Here is a 17,042-nt window from a genome sequence, read left to right as displayed (position 1 = left end):
TGAAAGACGGACAGAGAAGACAGAGGAAGCAAAATAAATAACGTTCTCGTGAGTGTGCGTGTGGAGGGACATTCGTTCACGTGGAATGGGGGAAGGGAAGGGGGTGACATCACCTAAAATGACCCCCCCGACCTCAATCCCCCAGCCTGCTCCTTTCCCCCTTCCCCCAAAGCCACCATCGAACCCGATAGAAAAATAAAGGTCTAATTCACTCAAAGTTCTTCAGTTTTTACAAAACTAACAAGGTGGAGTAGGGTAGGGAGGAGGGGGCAGGCAGCTGGGAGCAGGGCTGGGCGGGGCTAAGCTTCCGCCTCCACCTGAGGCTGGCCCCCTGCCACATCGTTCTTCTGCTCGTCCTTCATCTCCGTGTCAGCGGGCTGGTTTCCCGCAGCCGTGGCCTTGGCCTGCGAGAAGGGAGAGGGGGAAGGGGGTGAATTCCAGTTCTCATTTGCCCCCTGACGGTAAAGGTGACTCTTACCCACATCCCCACTCTCACCTGCCTGCACCCAAGTGATCAGCTAGCACACACTGACACCAGGTGTCGTCTGTACCCAGAAATACTCGTGCCCAAGTTAATAAAAAAATACTAACTGCTAACAGAATTATAGGAACACAGCAATTCCCTTTCCATGTACGACTTAAAGATACACCTGCTCATGTACAAAATTAATGAATTCACTTTATGGCAACACTGTATAAAACTCTACTTGTCCATGGCAGCTACTGCCATATGTCCCTACTGAACACTTAAATACAGATAGTTCAAAACAATTTAAGTATAAAATACACATTGGATTTTGAAGGCTTAATCTGAAAAAAATGCAATTAAAAAAACTACACGTTGCAATATTTAGATACCTTGGGTGAATTAAATATTAAAATTAATTTCACCTTTTTTTTTAAAACACAGCTATCAGAAAATTTAAAATTCCAAATACAATTTGCATTATATTTCTATTAGTGCAGGTTTAGAACACTGGGAGACTAAGAACTAGGGACCTGGGTGAGGAAGATACGGTGCATCCACACAGTGGAAGACTACGTGAGCCTAAGAACGAACGTGAAGCTCTTTCACACGTTGATGTAAAATAAGCTTCCAGGTATGAAGAAAGCACGATGCACAAAGCAGTAGGCAGAGCCCGCTGCCTGTCGCCAGGGATCACTGTCTGTCCCGCCAGCACACTGAGTGGGGGAGGGAGCCTTTCCATTACACCTTCTGTGCAGTTTGAATTTAACCATGTACGTGCGTTACCTATTTAAACCTCAGTTTCTGAAACCTGAGTTTTAAACAGGCAGAGAACGTAGGCTGGAAAGAGCAGCCAACTCCTGACACAGGGGGCCAGACGGGGTGGGGGTGGGGGGGGGAACCCGGGCTGCTGCTCCAGCTTTCCAGGGTCGGCACAGATAGGCACAGGCCCAAAGGGCCCGCCCGGGCTGTGCTGGGGACGAAGGGATGCCTCTGTCCCTCTCCCCCCTAACCGCTCCCGTCCCCACCCTCACCTTGCTCTCCTCCCCAGCCAGCCTCTCAAACATGTTGGCGTAGAGCTTCTTCTCCCGTTCGAGCTGCTTGCGGATCCGCTGCTGGCAGACAGCCAGCTGGGCCTTGGCGGCTTTATTGCTGGGGTAGAGCTGCAGGAGCTTCTGGAAATCAGCCCGTGCCAAGTCAAAGTCGTTCACCGCCAGGTGGGCCTCTCCCCGGCGGAAAAGGCCCTTCTCGTTGTTGCTGTCCAGTTCCAGGGCCTGAGACACAGGGAGCACACAGCAGCAAGACCTCAGATCCTGCAGCTTCTCTGGCCAGCACTGGGTTCCCGAGGCAGCCCTCAGCAGGATGAGGCCCCACCCCAGGAAGAACGAGCCTTGGGCACCACACGGAAAGGACCAAGGTCTAGGAAGGCACCTCATTTAGTCCAAGAGGCAGACAGGGAAGACAGGTCTTTAGATGAAAGAGAAGAACCTGTGACATTTCCATGCTCTTTTTTTTTTTTTTGGCCGTGCCATGTGGCTTAGTTCCCCAATCAGGGATGGAACCTGTGCCCCCTGCAGTGGAAGCACAGTCTTAACCACTGGACCGCCAGGGAAGTCCATCTCTTTAGACTAAAGTGGGTGCATAGGAGGGAGAGGCAAAGAGCCGGGGAGGAGGGAACACGGAGCCAGTTCTTCCATCCAGTGTTTCTGCCCACTGCTGCGCCACTGCCTCCGACCACTAAGGCCAAACCACTTGCTTCCCACAGCCCTGCCTCTGGGCCCAGCACCTGAGAGCCCCACGGCTCCGTCCTGCTACCTCTGCCCTAGTCACTGCGGGCAAGTTCCAGACACGCCGGCAGCTCGCCCAAGCCTGCCCGTGAACACTGCCCTCGCTCTCTCACCTTATTGCAGTTCTCAATGGCAGCTGAGAAGGCTTGCAGCTTCAGGTGACACATGGCCAGGTTGAGGTGGGAGGCCAGCCGAAGGGCCTGCGCCTTCTGTGCGTCCTCGTTGGAGAAACTCGACTCGAATTCCAGCCAGGACACGATCTTCTTGTACTGCAGCAAAGCTTGCTTGTACTTGCCTTCCTGGAATGGGAGGGAGGCTCAGGCACCCGGCACAGCTTCGGTGGGCCCAAGCTGTCGTACCCTGTGGACACCGGTGGCCCACAGGCGCGAGAAAGTCCCGCCCCGCCCAACCCCTACCGCCGGCTTGACCAGGCAGCTCGGATCCACTTGGTGACAGCTGCAGGTGCCAACCTGTCCGCTCCTCGGGAGCGTGCTCAGGGCCACGCGGCAGGCTCACCTTGAAGTACATGGTGCCCCGCTCCTTCACTATAGTGCTCTGCTCCAGCTTCTCCTCTGAACTCATCTCCCAGGACTCCTTGGCCTGCCGTACCCCAAGGGAGAAACGAAGTTGTCAGCCACCCCAGGGAGTCACGTCCAGGGTGGGACCTGACTTCAGGGTAGGGAAGACCTTGAACAAACTCACCTTCTCAAAACTCTTGAGCTGTACTTCATACTTCAGCTCAGCATTTGGTGGGATCTGGAACTTTTCCTTCCCAACATTGCCAAAAGCATAGCTGTGGGGCAGGAAAACGCTAGGTCATCTCAGCAGCACTTAACCTGCTCCACACTGAAAGGGCTTCCTGTTTCCTGCAAAGTACCTCCTCATCGCTTTGGTCTTGGTTCAGATGTTTCCTGCTTGGCAAAACCTTCCCTGACCCCTTCACACAATTCCTTGGGCTCTCACTTAGCATGTTACAAATCTTTCTAATAATTCACATTACACACGGGCACGATTACTAATTTAAATGGTAGCCCACAGAGCAATGAGTCACTAGAAGGTGGCAACAGTGTCTCTGAATAACTAAGGATTTTCAGCGCTGTGTCCGGCACACAGTAGGTGCGTTTCAATAAATACAGTTAATGACTGAATGAACAGAAGATGAAAATCTTGATGTCACTAGAAAAGGGAAGCTGTAGCAGCATGACTGAAAACATCAGGTTTGGATTCAAGGAGATCGTGATGGCGTGCGTGCAGGGTGCCCAGAGCACAGTGACCGCATGCAGGGGAGGCGTACAAAGGGCCGGTTACACAACTCAGTGTGGACGAGTAGATCTGACCTTGGTCCACCCACCTGTTCTACAGACTGCCACACCTGGGCCAAAGTGTACCTCACCTGGGCTTGAGATACACGATGGAATGTTCTCCTTTTTCCATGCGCTGAATGGCTTTCTCCAGCCCACAAGGCAGATCCACGCTCTCCCCCTCGCCGACCTCAAAGCGGAGCTCCCGGCGGTCAAAGATCTGGTCCTTGTAGTACCCTTCCAGCGCAACTGGCGTGAAAGCAGGCAGGAGACTGAGGAAGGATGCCGCCACAGCCGCCCCCATTGCCTCGTCACTTCCTGCTCCCCAAACGCCCTTCGGCGTTCTCAGACGTGCAGGAGTGTCAAGAGGATGTGGTTCAGCCCCTCGCTTCACAGAGAAGGGTACTACAAGGACAGGCGACCCGGGGCGTGCACACCAGAACCCGACCGAAACCCCACCCTGCCCCGCCTCACCCTCCACGAGGGCGCCATCGTTGGGCTTGGCGTGGCCTTCCCCCCGAGCCCGGATTCTCCTAATGATTCCGCCGTCTTCTTCGTCCGTCAGGTCCTCTCCCTTGAACTCAAACAACTCCACCTGTGGGACAAGGTGCAAGGGGTCACAGCTCCTCTCTCACTCGGAAGAGTCCCTAGTAAATACCAGAGCAGGTCTGACCGCGAGGGCAGCGACAGCGGGAGTGGCCCAAGTGGCAGTTCTGCGAGGTTCCCGGGAGCTGCCCTGGCTCGGCTTGGGCAGACGCGGGCAGGCCACAGGGCTTCACTTCACCTCAGGAGATCACTCTGTGCGCTCGCTACTCCCGTAACAGTGTGTTCTCCAGACAGCCCCAACCCAGCTACCGGACAAGCTCGGCCCGACGGGCGTCAGCAGCCACCCAACACCTCTCACCAGCCTTCCCAATGTTCTCCCGGCATCCACTCGGTAGGGCCCAACCATCTTCAAGTCTGAACACTGTCAAGTTCCAGCTCCTCAGCAAAGGTTTTCCTCCCCGCCCCCGACCCACGCAGCGGGCATCTCTCCCCTCCTATCATCTCCGGAGCTCCAATATTCTCTGCTGTCAGTCACCACTCTATGTAGATGATGACCTCCTGATTCCTTTCAGTTAGGACCCATCGCCTCTGGGCACCGCCCCAGAGATAAACAGGCCTCAAGCCCTCACCCTGCTGCTTCAAGTCTGAAAAGGGGTGCGTGGCTACCTCTTCCCACCTGAACCCTCATCACTGACCCTGAACCTGAACCCTCATCACTGACCACTTTCTGGCAGCAGCAGGTTACATGCATGGCAAAGCTAGCCGCTCTCTCCATTCCGCCCCTTCCCCCGAGGGCAGGCCCTCAGCCTTCGCTACACTGTCTCCGAGAGGCAGGAAGCTCTGGAGGGCAGCCAGGCCCTGGGCTGAGACAAGGCTGGCTCTTTGCCTTGCTCTCTGTGGCCACTCACCTCGAACACAAGCGTGGCGTTGGGAGGGATCTTGGGAGGGCTGCCCGCCGAACCGTAGGCGTATTCTGGCTTGCAGGTGATGTGGCACACTTCCCCCACCTTCATGGTCGCTACAGCAATATCCCAAGCCTTGATGACCTCCCCTGTAGGTACAGAAAACAAACAGATCGGGACTTCTCTGGTGGCGTAGTGGTTAAGAATCCGCCTGCCAATGCAGGGGACACGGGTTCGAGCCCTGGTCCAGGAAGATCCCACATGTTGCGGAGCAACTAAGCCCGTGTACCACAATTACTGAGCCCGCGCTCTAGAGCCCACGAGACACAACTACTGAGCCCACATGCCACAACTACTGAAGCCTATGCTTTGCAACAAGAGAAGCCACCACAACGAGAAGCACACGCACCACAACGAAGAGTAGCCCCCGCTCGCCCCAACTAGAGAAAGCCCGCGCGCAGCAACAAAATCCCAACACAGTGAAAAATAAATAAATAAATTTATTAAAAAAAAAAAAAGGAAGAAAGAAAAGAAAACAAACAGGTTCTCCTTGGCAGGGATCTGACTCTGAGTTCAAACAGTGGCCTCAGAGACTTACTGTCCCTTGCCCAAGGGGAAGCTGGATACTCTTTAGAAATGGGACCAGGAAGGTAGAAAACCTGCTTGCAGACCACTTTAAAAAAAAAAACCACTCAACTCTGGAACAAAGGGGTTCAAGAAAACAAGGCAATCCATCCTCGAAGAGGAAGCAAGGCGTTCAGAGGTGATCAGGGGAATGAGAGATAAAAATCAATACAGTTCCAGGACCTCCCTGGTGGCGCAGTGGTTAAGACTCGGCGCTCCCAATTCAGGGGGCCTGGGTTCGATCCCTGGTCCTCGAACTAGATCCCACATGCATGTCGCAACTAAGAGTTCGCATGCCACAACTGAGGAGCCGGTGAGCTGCAACTAAGGAGCCTGCCTGCCACAACCAAGATCTGACGCAACAAGGAAATAAATAAAAATTTTAAAAAATCAACATAGTTTCAGGACAGTGGAAACAAAAAAAAAGAAAAAATTAAGATTGTAACAAACCCTTCCTTTTTGAACTCCTGAGAATACTGTTTCTGCTTGTGACAGCTCACACACCCCGATCCCACCAGCCCGCTAACCATGCCCACCTTTCCCCAGGTCGAAGGAGAATCTGTCCTTGCGGTCCAGGCTGGAGTCAAACTTGGTGCCATCTATCAGCCAGCCCGTGTAGTGGACAGAGACTCGGTCCCCGATCATGGGCATCTCCGTGCCTGTGCCCTCTCGCTTGATGACCTGGAGGAAGGGGAGAAGGTGAGCACCTGGGGATGGACGCAGAGGCACCACGACTACCCGCACGCCTCTGACCAGAACGTAAACAGACTCTTCTGCCTCCTTGTAAGTAACTCGACGAGCCCGTCATCAAATGACTGCTGTGGAGCTTGGTTAGAACCAACTGACCTCCCTGTCTTCCACTATGATGTGACTTGGTGTGAAACACTGGAGACAAAACAACACCTGAGTTCAAGTTTTTGCCGTATGCTCTTGTACAAGTCACTTTCACTCTCCAGACCTTATTTGTAAAGTAGTAATCATAATCCCTATCAGAGTGGTTACAGGACTAAACCGGTGAAGGACTGAATAATTATCAGCAACAAAGGGAAAAGTATTTATGCTACGTTTCCTCATTCTTTCTAAACATCAGTCATCACCTCAGGATCTAGTTTAGAGAGAAAAGAGGAATATGGATAACGAAAAGAACAGGAGCAGTCCGAGAGAGGTAAAAGCAATCAGCAGGTCACAGGTGAGCCCGGGCGCGCAACCAGGCCCTAAGCTCTGACTTGGGAATTGAGCATTCGTGACTGGCAGGCTACTGAAGTCCTTGGTTTCAGGTCTAGAGCATTTCCCAGGAACTTTTAAGACTCTTGCTTCTCTTCTTTACCATTTATAAAATTTGGTGGCTCTGTGGGCTCCCTGGTACGTGTCACCCTCTAAGGGAAAGCTTCCACGATGGAATGGATGTGGACTTAAATAGCAATAGAAAAGGAAAGGGGAAGGAATGGAGAATCAAAGAGAAAGAGTCTCCCGGGAAGCCGCGTCCCCACTGGGAGAGCAGCCAGGTGCGTTCTGCACCAGCTAAGAGCGCCCCGAGGTCTCGAGCTCGCCCAGGGCACACGCGCACGTGGGGCTGAGCAGTGGGAAGCCAAGAGGGGAGACGCTGGGTGAGGACTCGGCACGAATCCGGGCTAGGATTTCGCTATCCTGGACAGCGCAGAAGCAGCTCCGAACCGCGGCCGGCTGTCCTGACGTGGGTCAAGATGCCCCGCTGCCTGGGTCCCAGACCCCTCCCCTGGCTCCTTGGGCGGTAACACGGTTTCGGGCGCCCAAGCAAAGCACCTCCTCCCAGCCCCGCACCCCGCGCTCAGGAAGGCCCCGGGAGCGGGGGGTGAACTACAGGTCCCGGCATGCAGCGGGGCGGGGGGGAGGGGGACAGCATGGCCGAGCGGGTGACCTAGCCGGGTCCCAGCCTTTAGAAAAGGGGTGACGAGAAGGCGGAGGGCGCCGGGTCCGCGCGCCAAGTTGCACAAAGGCCGGCAGACCAGGAAATAACTCCTGGGACCCGCTTCGCGTTCTGGCTAATGTTTAACTGCCAGGGTCGGCGAACTCCGCACCCCCGAGGCGCAGGCGGCCGGGGGGGCTCCCCGGCAGCGGTGGCGGCGGCGGCAGGGAAGGAGCCGGCCGCGAGGTCCCGGGTCGCAGAGAGGGGTGGTGCACGCCGCCCGGCCCCCCGCAGCTCACGCGCCCGCCCCCCCGGCGCGCCCCTCCCCGCGCACGCGGCGGCCGGAGCAGGCGCTGCGCTCCCGGGCCTGGGGGACTGGGGAGCACTCAGCCCAGACCTCCTCCTTCTGAGCGTGTGGCCGCCCTCCCGCCCCGAACCGGTGGCCCGACCAGCAAGGCGGTGCGCCCGGCCACGGCTGCACGCCGCGGTCAACGGCCGGCCGGGAGGCTGCAGAGGCGGCCGTCCGAGCCCCGAGCCCCGGCCGGCTACTGGAGCGCGGCGGCGACGGGCTCTCGGCGCCCCCCGCCGCCCCGGGGCGCCCCCGCCCCTTACCTTAAGCACTCCCTCATCCTGCTTGGGACTGATGTCCACCCCCTCGAGGGGCAGCGGCGCCGACTGCGCTCCGCTCTCTGCAGCCTTCGTCTCCTCTGCGGTCATCGTGCCGTTCCTCGGGCAGCGGGCGCCGGTCAGTGCGCGGCTGTGCGGGCGGCCGGCCGGGGCTCGCGCACCTCTGCTCCGGCGCGGGCGGGCGCAGGAGGTGGGTCGTGGGCGGCCGGGGGAGCGATTGGTCCCACCGCCGCGGAGGGAGGAGCTGGGAGGAGCCGGGCGGCCGCGAAGGACGTGGGGGGAGAACTTTCTAGAGACGGCGGCCGGTTCGGGCTCTGGCGCTCAGGGCGCTCCTGCGAAAGGTGGTTTCTGGTTCGTTCCTCCCGCCGGCCGCCTGGCCCCGCCCCGGTCCTGGGACCCTCGGACTCCCGGGCCAGCCCTCGCTCCCGCGGCGCTCTCTCCCGGCCTCCCCGCCCCCGTCCCCCCGGTTTAACCGGATTCTTCCAGATCCTTCTCGATCCTCCGCAGCGTCCGACGCCGCGCCGCCGGACGTGGGCGCCGCGCGTGCGTCTCCCCGGCCCGAGACGCGGGCAGCCGGCCTCCCCGCCTGGCTGGGCGCGCGAGCTGAACGCAGAGCGAGCGGAGAGCGTTACCCGGGCGCGCAGGGCTGGGGAGGCGACCGGGTGTCCCCGGAGCGGGGCCGGCGTGCGCCTGGGGTCGGTGAAGTGCTGCGAGCTGCCCGTTTGCAGGAAATGGCCCGCGTGGTAAAGGGGCCTTCCCCGACAATAATAAAACTGAAAACCTAAAAACTGTTTCAGCTCACGAAGGAAGCCATTCCACCTTACTGAAAGCCCATGGGAAGAAATATTTTCTTAATACTGGGTTCCAGGTGATTCTGGACTTCCTGTGGCAAGCGCGTCTGCGCGGTGGGCCAACGCACCGCAGCGCCTAGATACCCAAACAATAGCCTTTTGACAAAAAGGTCCGTGTAGGGAGGGTCTTGATTTTGCTTTAGCGCTTAACCCCATCATGGCATAGCTCCTGAGGCGTGGTATCAAATAGTTATCGGCTGCATGAATTTGTATTCCAATAATAATAGAAACTTTGTTTGGAGCCCTCGCTCTGTGCTTGGCGCCGTGCTGTGTGCTATGCAAACTGTCCTGTTTAGGTAGGCAACCAAAAGGGCTATTGCAGATGAAATTTTAATACCATAACGTAACTGGGAATTTCATCGTAGTCTTTTCTGTTGGAACTCGGCTGGAAAGGGATGCAGGAGAAAACTGTTTCTTCCAGTGATTTACAGCAAATGTGTTTACCCTTGACTAAGTCTCGTTGGCTGACTGGGGATACCCTCAGAGGACATGGGGGGTTGACTCACTAGAGGCTGTCTATTTCTTTTCTACACTGTCCTTAGTAGGGTGAGAAGTAACAGTGCCAAGGCCTTCCAAAACGCCAGGGGACAGGGATGGTGGGTAAGGTGCTGGCTTGTTGCCTTGGCACTTACGTTGCTGTTGGCTCCTGCACCTGCGTTTGGCTGATCTGTGTGTGTGTGCTGGTTTCTTTTGATGCGGGGCCACTGGGTATTATCTGACAGAACAAGTTGGGATAGGAAAGGAAAGTTCCCTTTGGAGTAATGCTTTTCTGCGTCTTTTTCTGCGTTGGAAGCAAACAGTGTAGGTATATCTTTCAGTCTGTCAGCACATATTAATTGAGCACTGAAGATGTGCCTGCTTTTGCACGAACACATGCTGACAGTAGAAAGAGCATATGCTTCAGAGTAAGCAAGGAATTGGGTCGCCCACATGGTAACCGGTTTGGGGCAGGTTATGGGGATGGTAACATCTATCAATGAGGGTAGTTGTGATGGTTACAAAGAGGGAATGTATGTCAGGTATCTAGGCCAGTGCCCACCTTCAAACGGGTGGTTAGTAAATAATGGTCATTATTCTAATGCGATGAGTGTGTATGGTGAGATAGGGACAAAGTGCTAAGAATACAGAGGTCTGTAAGAGGGGAAAACCCTGTGGAGGGGAAAGGGGAAGGACCAGAGGGAAAGGTTTCCAGGGAGGAAGTGCTGTGCTCATTCAGTCAATGAGTGGTTGAGGGGCTGGGAGATGGAAGGGGGTGGGGAGGGGGCAGTAGGCACTGGGTTCTTGGATCCTAGAGCAGGACCTTATTGTTTCTAGAATTTTTTTCTAGTTATTTACATTATATTTTTCAGATTGTAAAACTTACAGTCAATGTAGAAAGTATACACAGGTGTTTTGTTCTTTCCCTCCTCTTCCTCCTGCCTTTCCCAGCCCGTTTAAATTAGTATTCCCATTAAAGATGTTTAACAATGTACAATAAGCCCCCTGCATACCAACGAGTTCCGTTCTGAGAGCACATTTGTAAGTCCAGTTTGTTCGTAAGTCCAACAAAGTTAGCCTAGGTACCCAACTAACACAATCGGCTATATAGTGCTGTACTGTGATCGGTTTATAATACTTTTCACACAAGTAATACATAAAAAACAAACACAAAAAAATAAAACATGTTTAATCTTGCGGTACAGTACCTTGAAAAGTACAGTAGCACCAGCACAACAGCTGGCACACGGGCTGGCACCGAGTGAACAGGCAGGAAGAGTTACTGACTGGAGGAGGGAGAGGAGGTGGGAGATAGAGCTGAAGGGTCGCCAGCAACAGGAGACGGAGGAAGCTGCAGTGTCACTCCCGGCTGGCTGACAGATTGAAGGCTCGTGTGTAGGGGCCTTACTGTAATTCTTTTCAGTGGTACCATCAGTCATCCACAATCCTCCCGGAACTCCCCCTTTGCTAGAGGAAGACAGCACCCCCCCATCATCCACCTTACTCTGTAGATGACCCGTGCTGTGGTTAGTTTTGTTACTGCCAGAATGAGCCTGCGGGAACTCACGTGGTACATCTCCCTAACGCCAGGCCCATCCCTCAGACACGAAGACCCTTTTTTTTATTTTTGGCTGTATTGGGTCTCTGTTGCTGCACGTGGGCTTTCTCTAGTTGCGGTGAGCAGGGACTACTTTTCGTTGTGGTGCACAGGCTTCTCATTGCTGTGGCTTCTCTTGTTGCAGCACGCAGGCTCAGTAGTTGTGGCTCGCGGGCTCTAGAGCGCAGGCTCAGTAGGTGTGGCGCATGGGCTTAGTTGTCCCAAGGCACATGGGATCTTCCTGGACCAGGGATCGAACCCATGTACCCTGCATTGGCAGGCGGATTCTTAACTTCTGTGCCACCAGGGACATTCCCAGGACCCTTGGTTTTAAACCCCTTGTTTTTAAAGGTGCTGTTTTGACCTTCTTAGACTGACAATCTTCTTAAACATTAAAATATGTAATACTCAAGTAATTCAAGAGAATGTGAGATGACTATGTATGTGTGTATATACATGCACATACACGTGTTATGTAACATAGCAGCATAATGAACTTTGGGAATATACCACCCAACCTAAGAATTAGAACATCACCAATATGATGGGTGTAAAAATGTAATACCAGAAATGTTAAGGACACTCATCATTTCTTGCTACTTTTGGTGTCTGTGGACTGAGAAAACAAACGATACTACTGACCAAAACAGCTACTACACGTTTCATAAAACATTTATTTACTTATTTATTTTAGAGATTACAGCTCCATTTTCATGCATTTGAAAAACGGTAGACTGCTATGTGGGGTCTGCACATAGTGAAGACCTGAAGCTTCATCACTGAACACACCATGGGTCACTGGGTGAGTTTTCCTCACCTCTGAGATGGGAATCATGATAGTGTATATGTCACAGGATTAAATGATAAATTATTATGTGTGAAGTACTTAACGCAGTGCATGGCACATAGCAAGCAGATGAGCGGTAATGAGTGTGTGTGCCGTGTTTTATTTGTTCAGCCTGTTGATTGCTGGAGTATGGAAATGGAAGACCCCACAGTTCCCAGCGCTCAGGTTGCAAGCTACTGAGTGGTCTGGACAGGGGTTTGAGCCATTGTTTCCAGAGTAGTGCTTCTTCCTGATGTTAAATCACATCTGTATTTTTTTCTCTTTAACACTCAATGATGAACCTGACTATCTAATATGCTAGCTTTGATATTTTGTCATTCCAGCAAGTCTGGGAGCCTTGTGAAGGTAAAGACTTGGTCTTAATATTTCCTTGGGCTCCACTGTTATCTGAGCTCCACGGGGTGAGGAGGTTGGGATATTTGGTGGTTGTCCTGCTGAAAGAAAGTCGTTTTTCCCTTCTTTTAAAAAATAAAGTCTAATTTCCTGCTTCAGACTAATATATATTTTTGTTTTGCTCCTCGGGGCAATAAAAAGTAGCCCCAGTCTTCATCCTTCTGCGTTTGTGGATGAACTGAAATTTGGATTTGGCCTCATTCATGGGAGGGTCCAGTAGCCAACTGCCTATTTCAGCATTGTTTTCGGCCTCCCCAAACTTGTGTGTGATCAAAGATCACTTGTTTGTCCAGGTCATCATATCTAATTAGCATAACTAGAACTAGGATCGCCTTTTGGGAAAAATCTTGCCCTGCATCCTCAGTTGAGAGCAAATGTGTATTTAATGCGGCAAATAAATCGTGCTCTGCAGTGGCCTCAGGAACAGCCCAGCAGCTCTTACTACTGAGACATTAAGAATCATTGTTCCTTCAGTATATCAAACTTCTGTTAAGTGGTCTGCTAATATTTGTAAACGATTAAACTATAATGATAATTAAAAAAAACTTGTATGAAAGTTCAGATTTACTCTTGTATCCCAGAAGTCCCTTCTGAGTTGGTAACATCAAGCTTTAGTCAGATATTGACTTTAATATTTACCGTTTCAGCATTTAGCCAAAACGTGAACTCAGAGCACCTCTGAGTTTACCCCTTCCCATGGGCCCTGCAGGTGGGTTGTTCGGCAGCCCTTCTCTCCGGATCAGCCTCCTCCAGGGGAACTATTCTGGTATTTCCTTGGGCTGACTGCCTCAGCTTTAATTTCCTCCTGCGTTTCTGGAAGCCCTAGCCAGGCGTGGGAGTACTCATCCAGGTTCCTGCACAGACCAGACAGAGAGAGTCTCACACACCTTCGTGGAGGGGTAAGGGGTGTCTATTTTTCTTAAAGGGACTCTGGATTTGCCACGGGCTTCACTGATCAAGCACTTGACCTCCCAACTATCCTCTTCCTTTCCCGTGGAGAACAGCCCTCAGCCCCTGTCCTCAAGATTTGCGCCCACCGATGCTTGCCGCCATTACTTCCTATAAGTGGCCAGTTGGTGCAAAGCTGTTTATTGAGTGGGTCGGGAGGCTTTGAGCCACGGAGTGGGTGGCGGCTGCTGGGGCCATAGGGCATGGGCCGACGTGCTTCGGCCGCAGGCTCTCGGTCCCTTGGGGTCCTGGGGCCGAGAGTCGGGAGCGCACCCGCGCTGGGCACTGAACTCAGGACTGTAGGGCAGTACTGCACTTTCCCTCGGTGACAGCCCTCCCTGTGGCTTCGGATTTGTTCCCATAGCAGGTGCTGAGTTGACTGGGCAAGGCCGCCTGCGCGCTGGCGAGGGTCGCCGGGCTCGGGCTCAGGCCCGGGCTGTGGGCGCAGCTGCCCCGAACTTCTGCCCCAGGGACGCGGCCGCAGGAGGCTCTCGGCCCTGGACGGAGGGACGGGGGACTCAGGGACGGAGGGACTCAGGGACGGAGCTCGGTCTCATCAGCCGGAGCGGGGCCTGCGCCTGAGGCTTCTCTGGGGGCTCGGGGGTGGGTCGCCGAGGGCCTTGTGCGCGCCCCGGCCTCCGTGCCCACTGGTGCCCTCTGGGGGCCCCGGAGCGGCTGCCTGGCACGCGAGAGGGGCTCAGTAGACTCGGGAAGAGGATAATTCCGGAAGGACAGTGGCCCGCCCAAGGCCCCGCCCCGGCGAGGTGGCCAGCGAGGCCCGCTCCCCGGCGGCCGGTCTTCGGAGGACTCGTGTGACTAGATCAACCGCCCCGAGCGCAGGACACCTTCCCGGCCGGCGGGGAGAGCGCGCGCCCGCGGGGGACGCGCAGCCAGGCGCACGCCCGGTTCTCGGCAGCAGGGCCTGCTTTTCCGCCCAACTCTTTGCACCTTAGTTTTTGCTTGTACCTGTGTCATTGGGATAATATCAGCGGCCGGCTCTTTGGGAGCTTTTATACGTACTGCTCTCGGTCTTCACCCCGCCTCCCCTCCCACCCCTCCCCGCTTCTCGCCTCCTCCGCCCCCTGGAATCCGGCGTATGGGCACGTGACCTGATGTTTGAACCGCGATTTTGGTTAAGACGGAGCTTGATCAAACGTACCGGGTTCATTTTTATCTAAGAGGAAGAGACATATTTATTGAGCACCTGCGAGGGCGCCGGGTCAGCCCGAGGGACTGTGGGTGCGTCGTCTGTGAGGCTGTCGTAGCCCCTTATGGCATAGACACGGAGAAGTGAGAGCAAAGGAGAGACTGCGGCTGTCGGTCTGCTTCAGAGTGCAGGGCGGTCGGGTGTGTGGCGGGGAAAGTGTTCTGGGAAGTCCTCACAGAGACCCAGAGCTTGAGGAAGCTCTTGAAAATGGATAATATCTTATTTGTTTATTTTTTAAAAAGATATAACATCACGAGTGAAATAATGTCACTTGCAGTAACATGGATGGACCTAGAGATTATCATACTAAGTGAGGTAAGTCAGACAGAGACAAATATATGATATCACATATGTGGAATCTAAAAAAATGATACAGATTAACTTATCTACAAAATAGAAATAAACTCATAGACATGCAAAACAAATTTAAGGTTACCAAAGGGGAAAGGGGGTGGGAGGGATAAATTAAGAGTTTGGGATTAACAGCTACACACTACTATACATAAAATAGATAACCAAAAAGAACCTATTGTATAGCACAGGGAACTATCCTCAATATCGTGTAATAACCTATAATGGAAAAGAATCGGAAAAAGAATATATATATATATATATATATATATATATATATATACACATCTAACAAATCACTTTGCTGTACCCCTGAAACTAATACAACATGGTAAATCACCTATACTCCAGTAAAAAAATTTTTTAAATAAAAAATTTAAAAAGATACAACAGGGGCTTCCCTGGTGGCGCAGTGGTTGAGAGTCCGCCTGCCGATGCAGGGGACACGGGTTCGTGCCCCGGTCCGGAAAGATCCCACATGCCGCGGAGCAGCTGGGCCCGTGAGCCATGGTCGCTGAGCCTGCGCGTCCGGAGCCTGTGCTCCGCAACGCGAGAGGCCACAGCGGTGAGAGGCCCACGTACCGCAAAAAAAAAAAAAAAAAAGATATAACAATAAATGTATAACTTGATAAAGTTTTACATAGGTATGTACCCCCCTAACTACCAGATCAAGAAACAGAACTCGTCAGCACCCCAACAGGCTCCTGCATGGCCCCTCCCAGGCAGTAACCATCCCCAAGAGTAACTGCTATTCTGACCTCTCCCAATAGATTAGTTTTGTCTGTTTTTGAACATCATTCAGAAGGAATCATGCAGTATATACTTTCTGTGACCGGCTTCTTTCATTCCACATGACGTCTGTGAAATTCATCCACTGTCTTGCATGTAGGAGTAGTTCATTACCTTCCCTTGCTATATAATAATACTCGATTGTGTGAATATACCACAGTTTCCTTGTCCATTCTATTGATGATATTGGGCTTGTTTCCAGTTTTGGGCTATTACGAATAAAGCTTCTTATGCACATTCTTGTACATGACTTTCGGTGGACATAAATGCTCATTTCAGTTTGGTATATACCTAATAAATGGAACTGCTGGGTCACAGGGTTTTAGCTTTAGTAGATACTGCCAGTTTTCCAGAATCAGGGTGTCAAGTTACACTCCCGCCAAGAATGTATGAGTTCCAAGTTGCTGGACATTCTTACCAAAACATGGTATTGTCAGTACTTTAAATTTTATCCCTTCAGGGGGATGTAGTGCTATTTAATTTATATTTGTTGATAGTTAACACATTTTCATATACTTATTGGCTATCTGGATATAGCCTCATTTGTGAAGTACTTACTCAAATCTTTTGGCCTATTAAAAAATTGTATTGTCTATCTTTTTGTTATTAATTTGTGGAATCTCTTTATATATTATAGATAAGATTTGCTTTGACAGATACATTGCAATAATCTTCTGGTCTGTGGCATGGCTTTTCACTCACATAATGGTATATTTTTTTAATGTTTTTTTAAATTGAAGTATAGTTGATTTACAATATTGTGTTAATCACTGCTGTATAGCAGAGTGATTCAGTTATGCATATATGTACATTCTTTTTCATATTCTTTTCCATTCACATAATGGTATTGCTTGATGAACATTTTAATTTTAATGGAGTTCAATTTATTAATCTATTTTTTATGGTTAGAGATTTTCTTTAATAGACTTTATTTTTTAGAGCCGTTTTAGGTTCAAAGCAAAACTGAGCAGAGGCACAGAGATTTCCCACATACTCCCTGCCCCCGCGCATGCGTAGATCGCCCCCCACGCCATTAACAACATCCCTCATCAGAGTGGTACAATGTGACAATCGATGAATCTACTTCCACACATCAACGGCACCCAAGGTCCATAGTTTATATTAGGGTTCACTGTTGGTGTGGTACTTTCTGTGGATTTGTACAAATTTATAATGATGTGTATCTATCATTATAGTATCATGCAGAGTAGTTTTACTGTCCTAAAAATCCTCTGTGTTCTGCCTATTCATCCCTCTCCTCCCCGCTAACCCTGGGAAACCCCTGATCTTTTTACTGTCTATAGTTTTGCCTTTTCCAGAATGTCATGTAGCTGGGCTCATACAGTACGTAGCCTTTTCAGACTGGCTTCTTTCACTTAGTAATACGCATTTAAGGTTCCTTCTTGTCTTCTCATGGCTTGATAGCTCATTTCTTTTTAGTGCT

General features: G+C 52.0%; 2 protein-coding genes across 2 annotated transcripts in view; one reads left to right on the top strand and one right to left on the bottom strand.

The window, feature by feature from the left end:
• Window positions 1–188: 188 nt before the first annotated feature.
• Window positions 189–8,367, bottom strand: FKBP4 (FKBP prolyl isomerase 4). Its single transcript, XM_029204336.1, has 10 exons — window positions 8,124–8,367; window positions 6,163–6,307; window positions 5,009–5,151; window positions 4,029–4,149; window positions 3,647–3,803; window positions 2,956–3,046; window positions 2,770–2,853; window positions 2,367–2,552; window positions 1,501–1,740; window positions 189–404 (listed from the first exon to the last, which is right to left on the bottom strand). The coding sequence occupies exons 1-10, from the start codon at window positions 8,226–8,228 to the stop codon at window positions 300–302; spliced, it is 1,377 nt and encodes a 458-aa protein (XP_029060169.1). The 5' UTR covers window positions 8,229–8,367; the 3' UTR covers window positions 189–299.
• Window positions 6,799–17,042, top strand: part of DDX11 (DEAD/H-box helicase 11) — a 73,793-nt gene continuing 63,549 nt past the window's right edge. The window contains exon 1 of the mRNA XM_029204324.1: window positions 6,799–6,815. The gene's annotated coding sequence lies outside the window, so the exon portion shown is untranslated. The remainder of the gene's footprint in view (window positions 6,816–17,042) is intronic.

This window comes from Monodon monoceros, unplaced genomic scaffold, assembly GCF_005190385.1.
Source record: "Monodon monoceros isolate NGI ecotype Baffin Bay Population unplaced genomic scaffold, NGI_Narwhal_1 Super_Scaffold_6, whole genome shotgun sequence".
Lineage (NCBI taxonomy): Eukaryota > Metazoa > Chordata > Mammalia > Artiodactyla > Monodontidae > Monodon > Monodon monoceros.
Note: the sequence above shows the minus strand (reverse complement) of the source record. Positions and strands in the feature narration are given on the sequence as shown.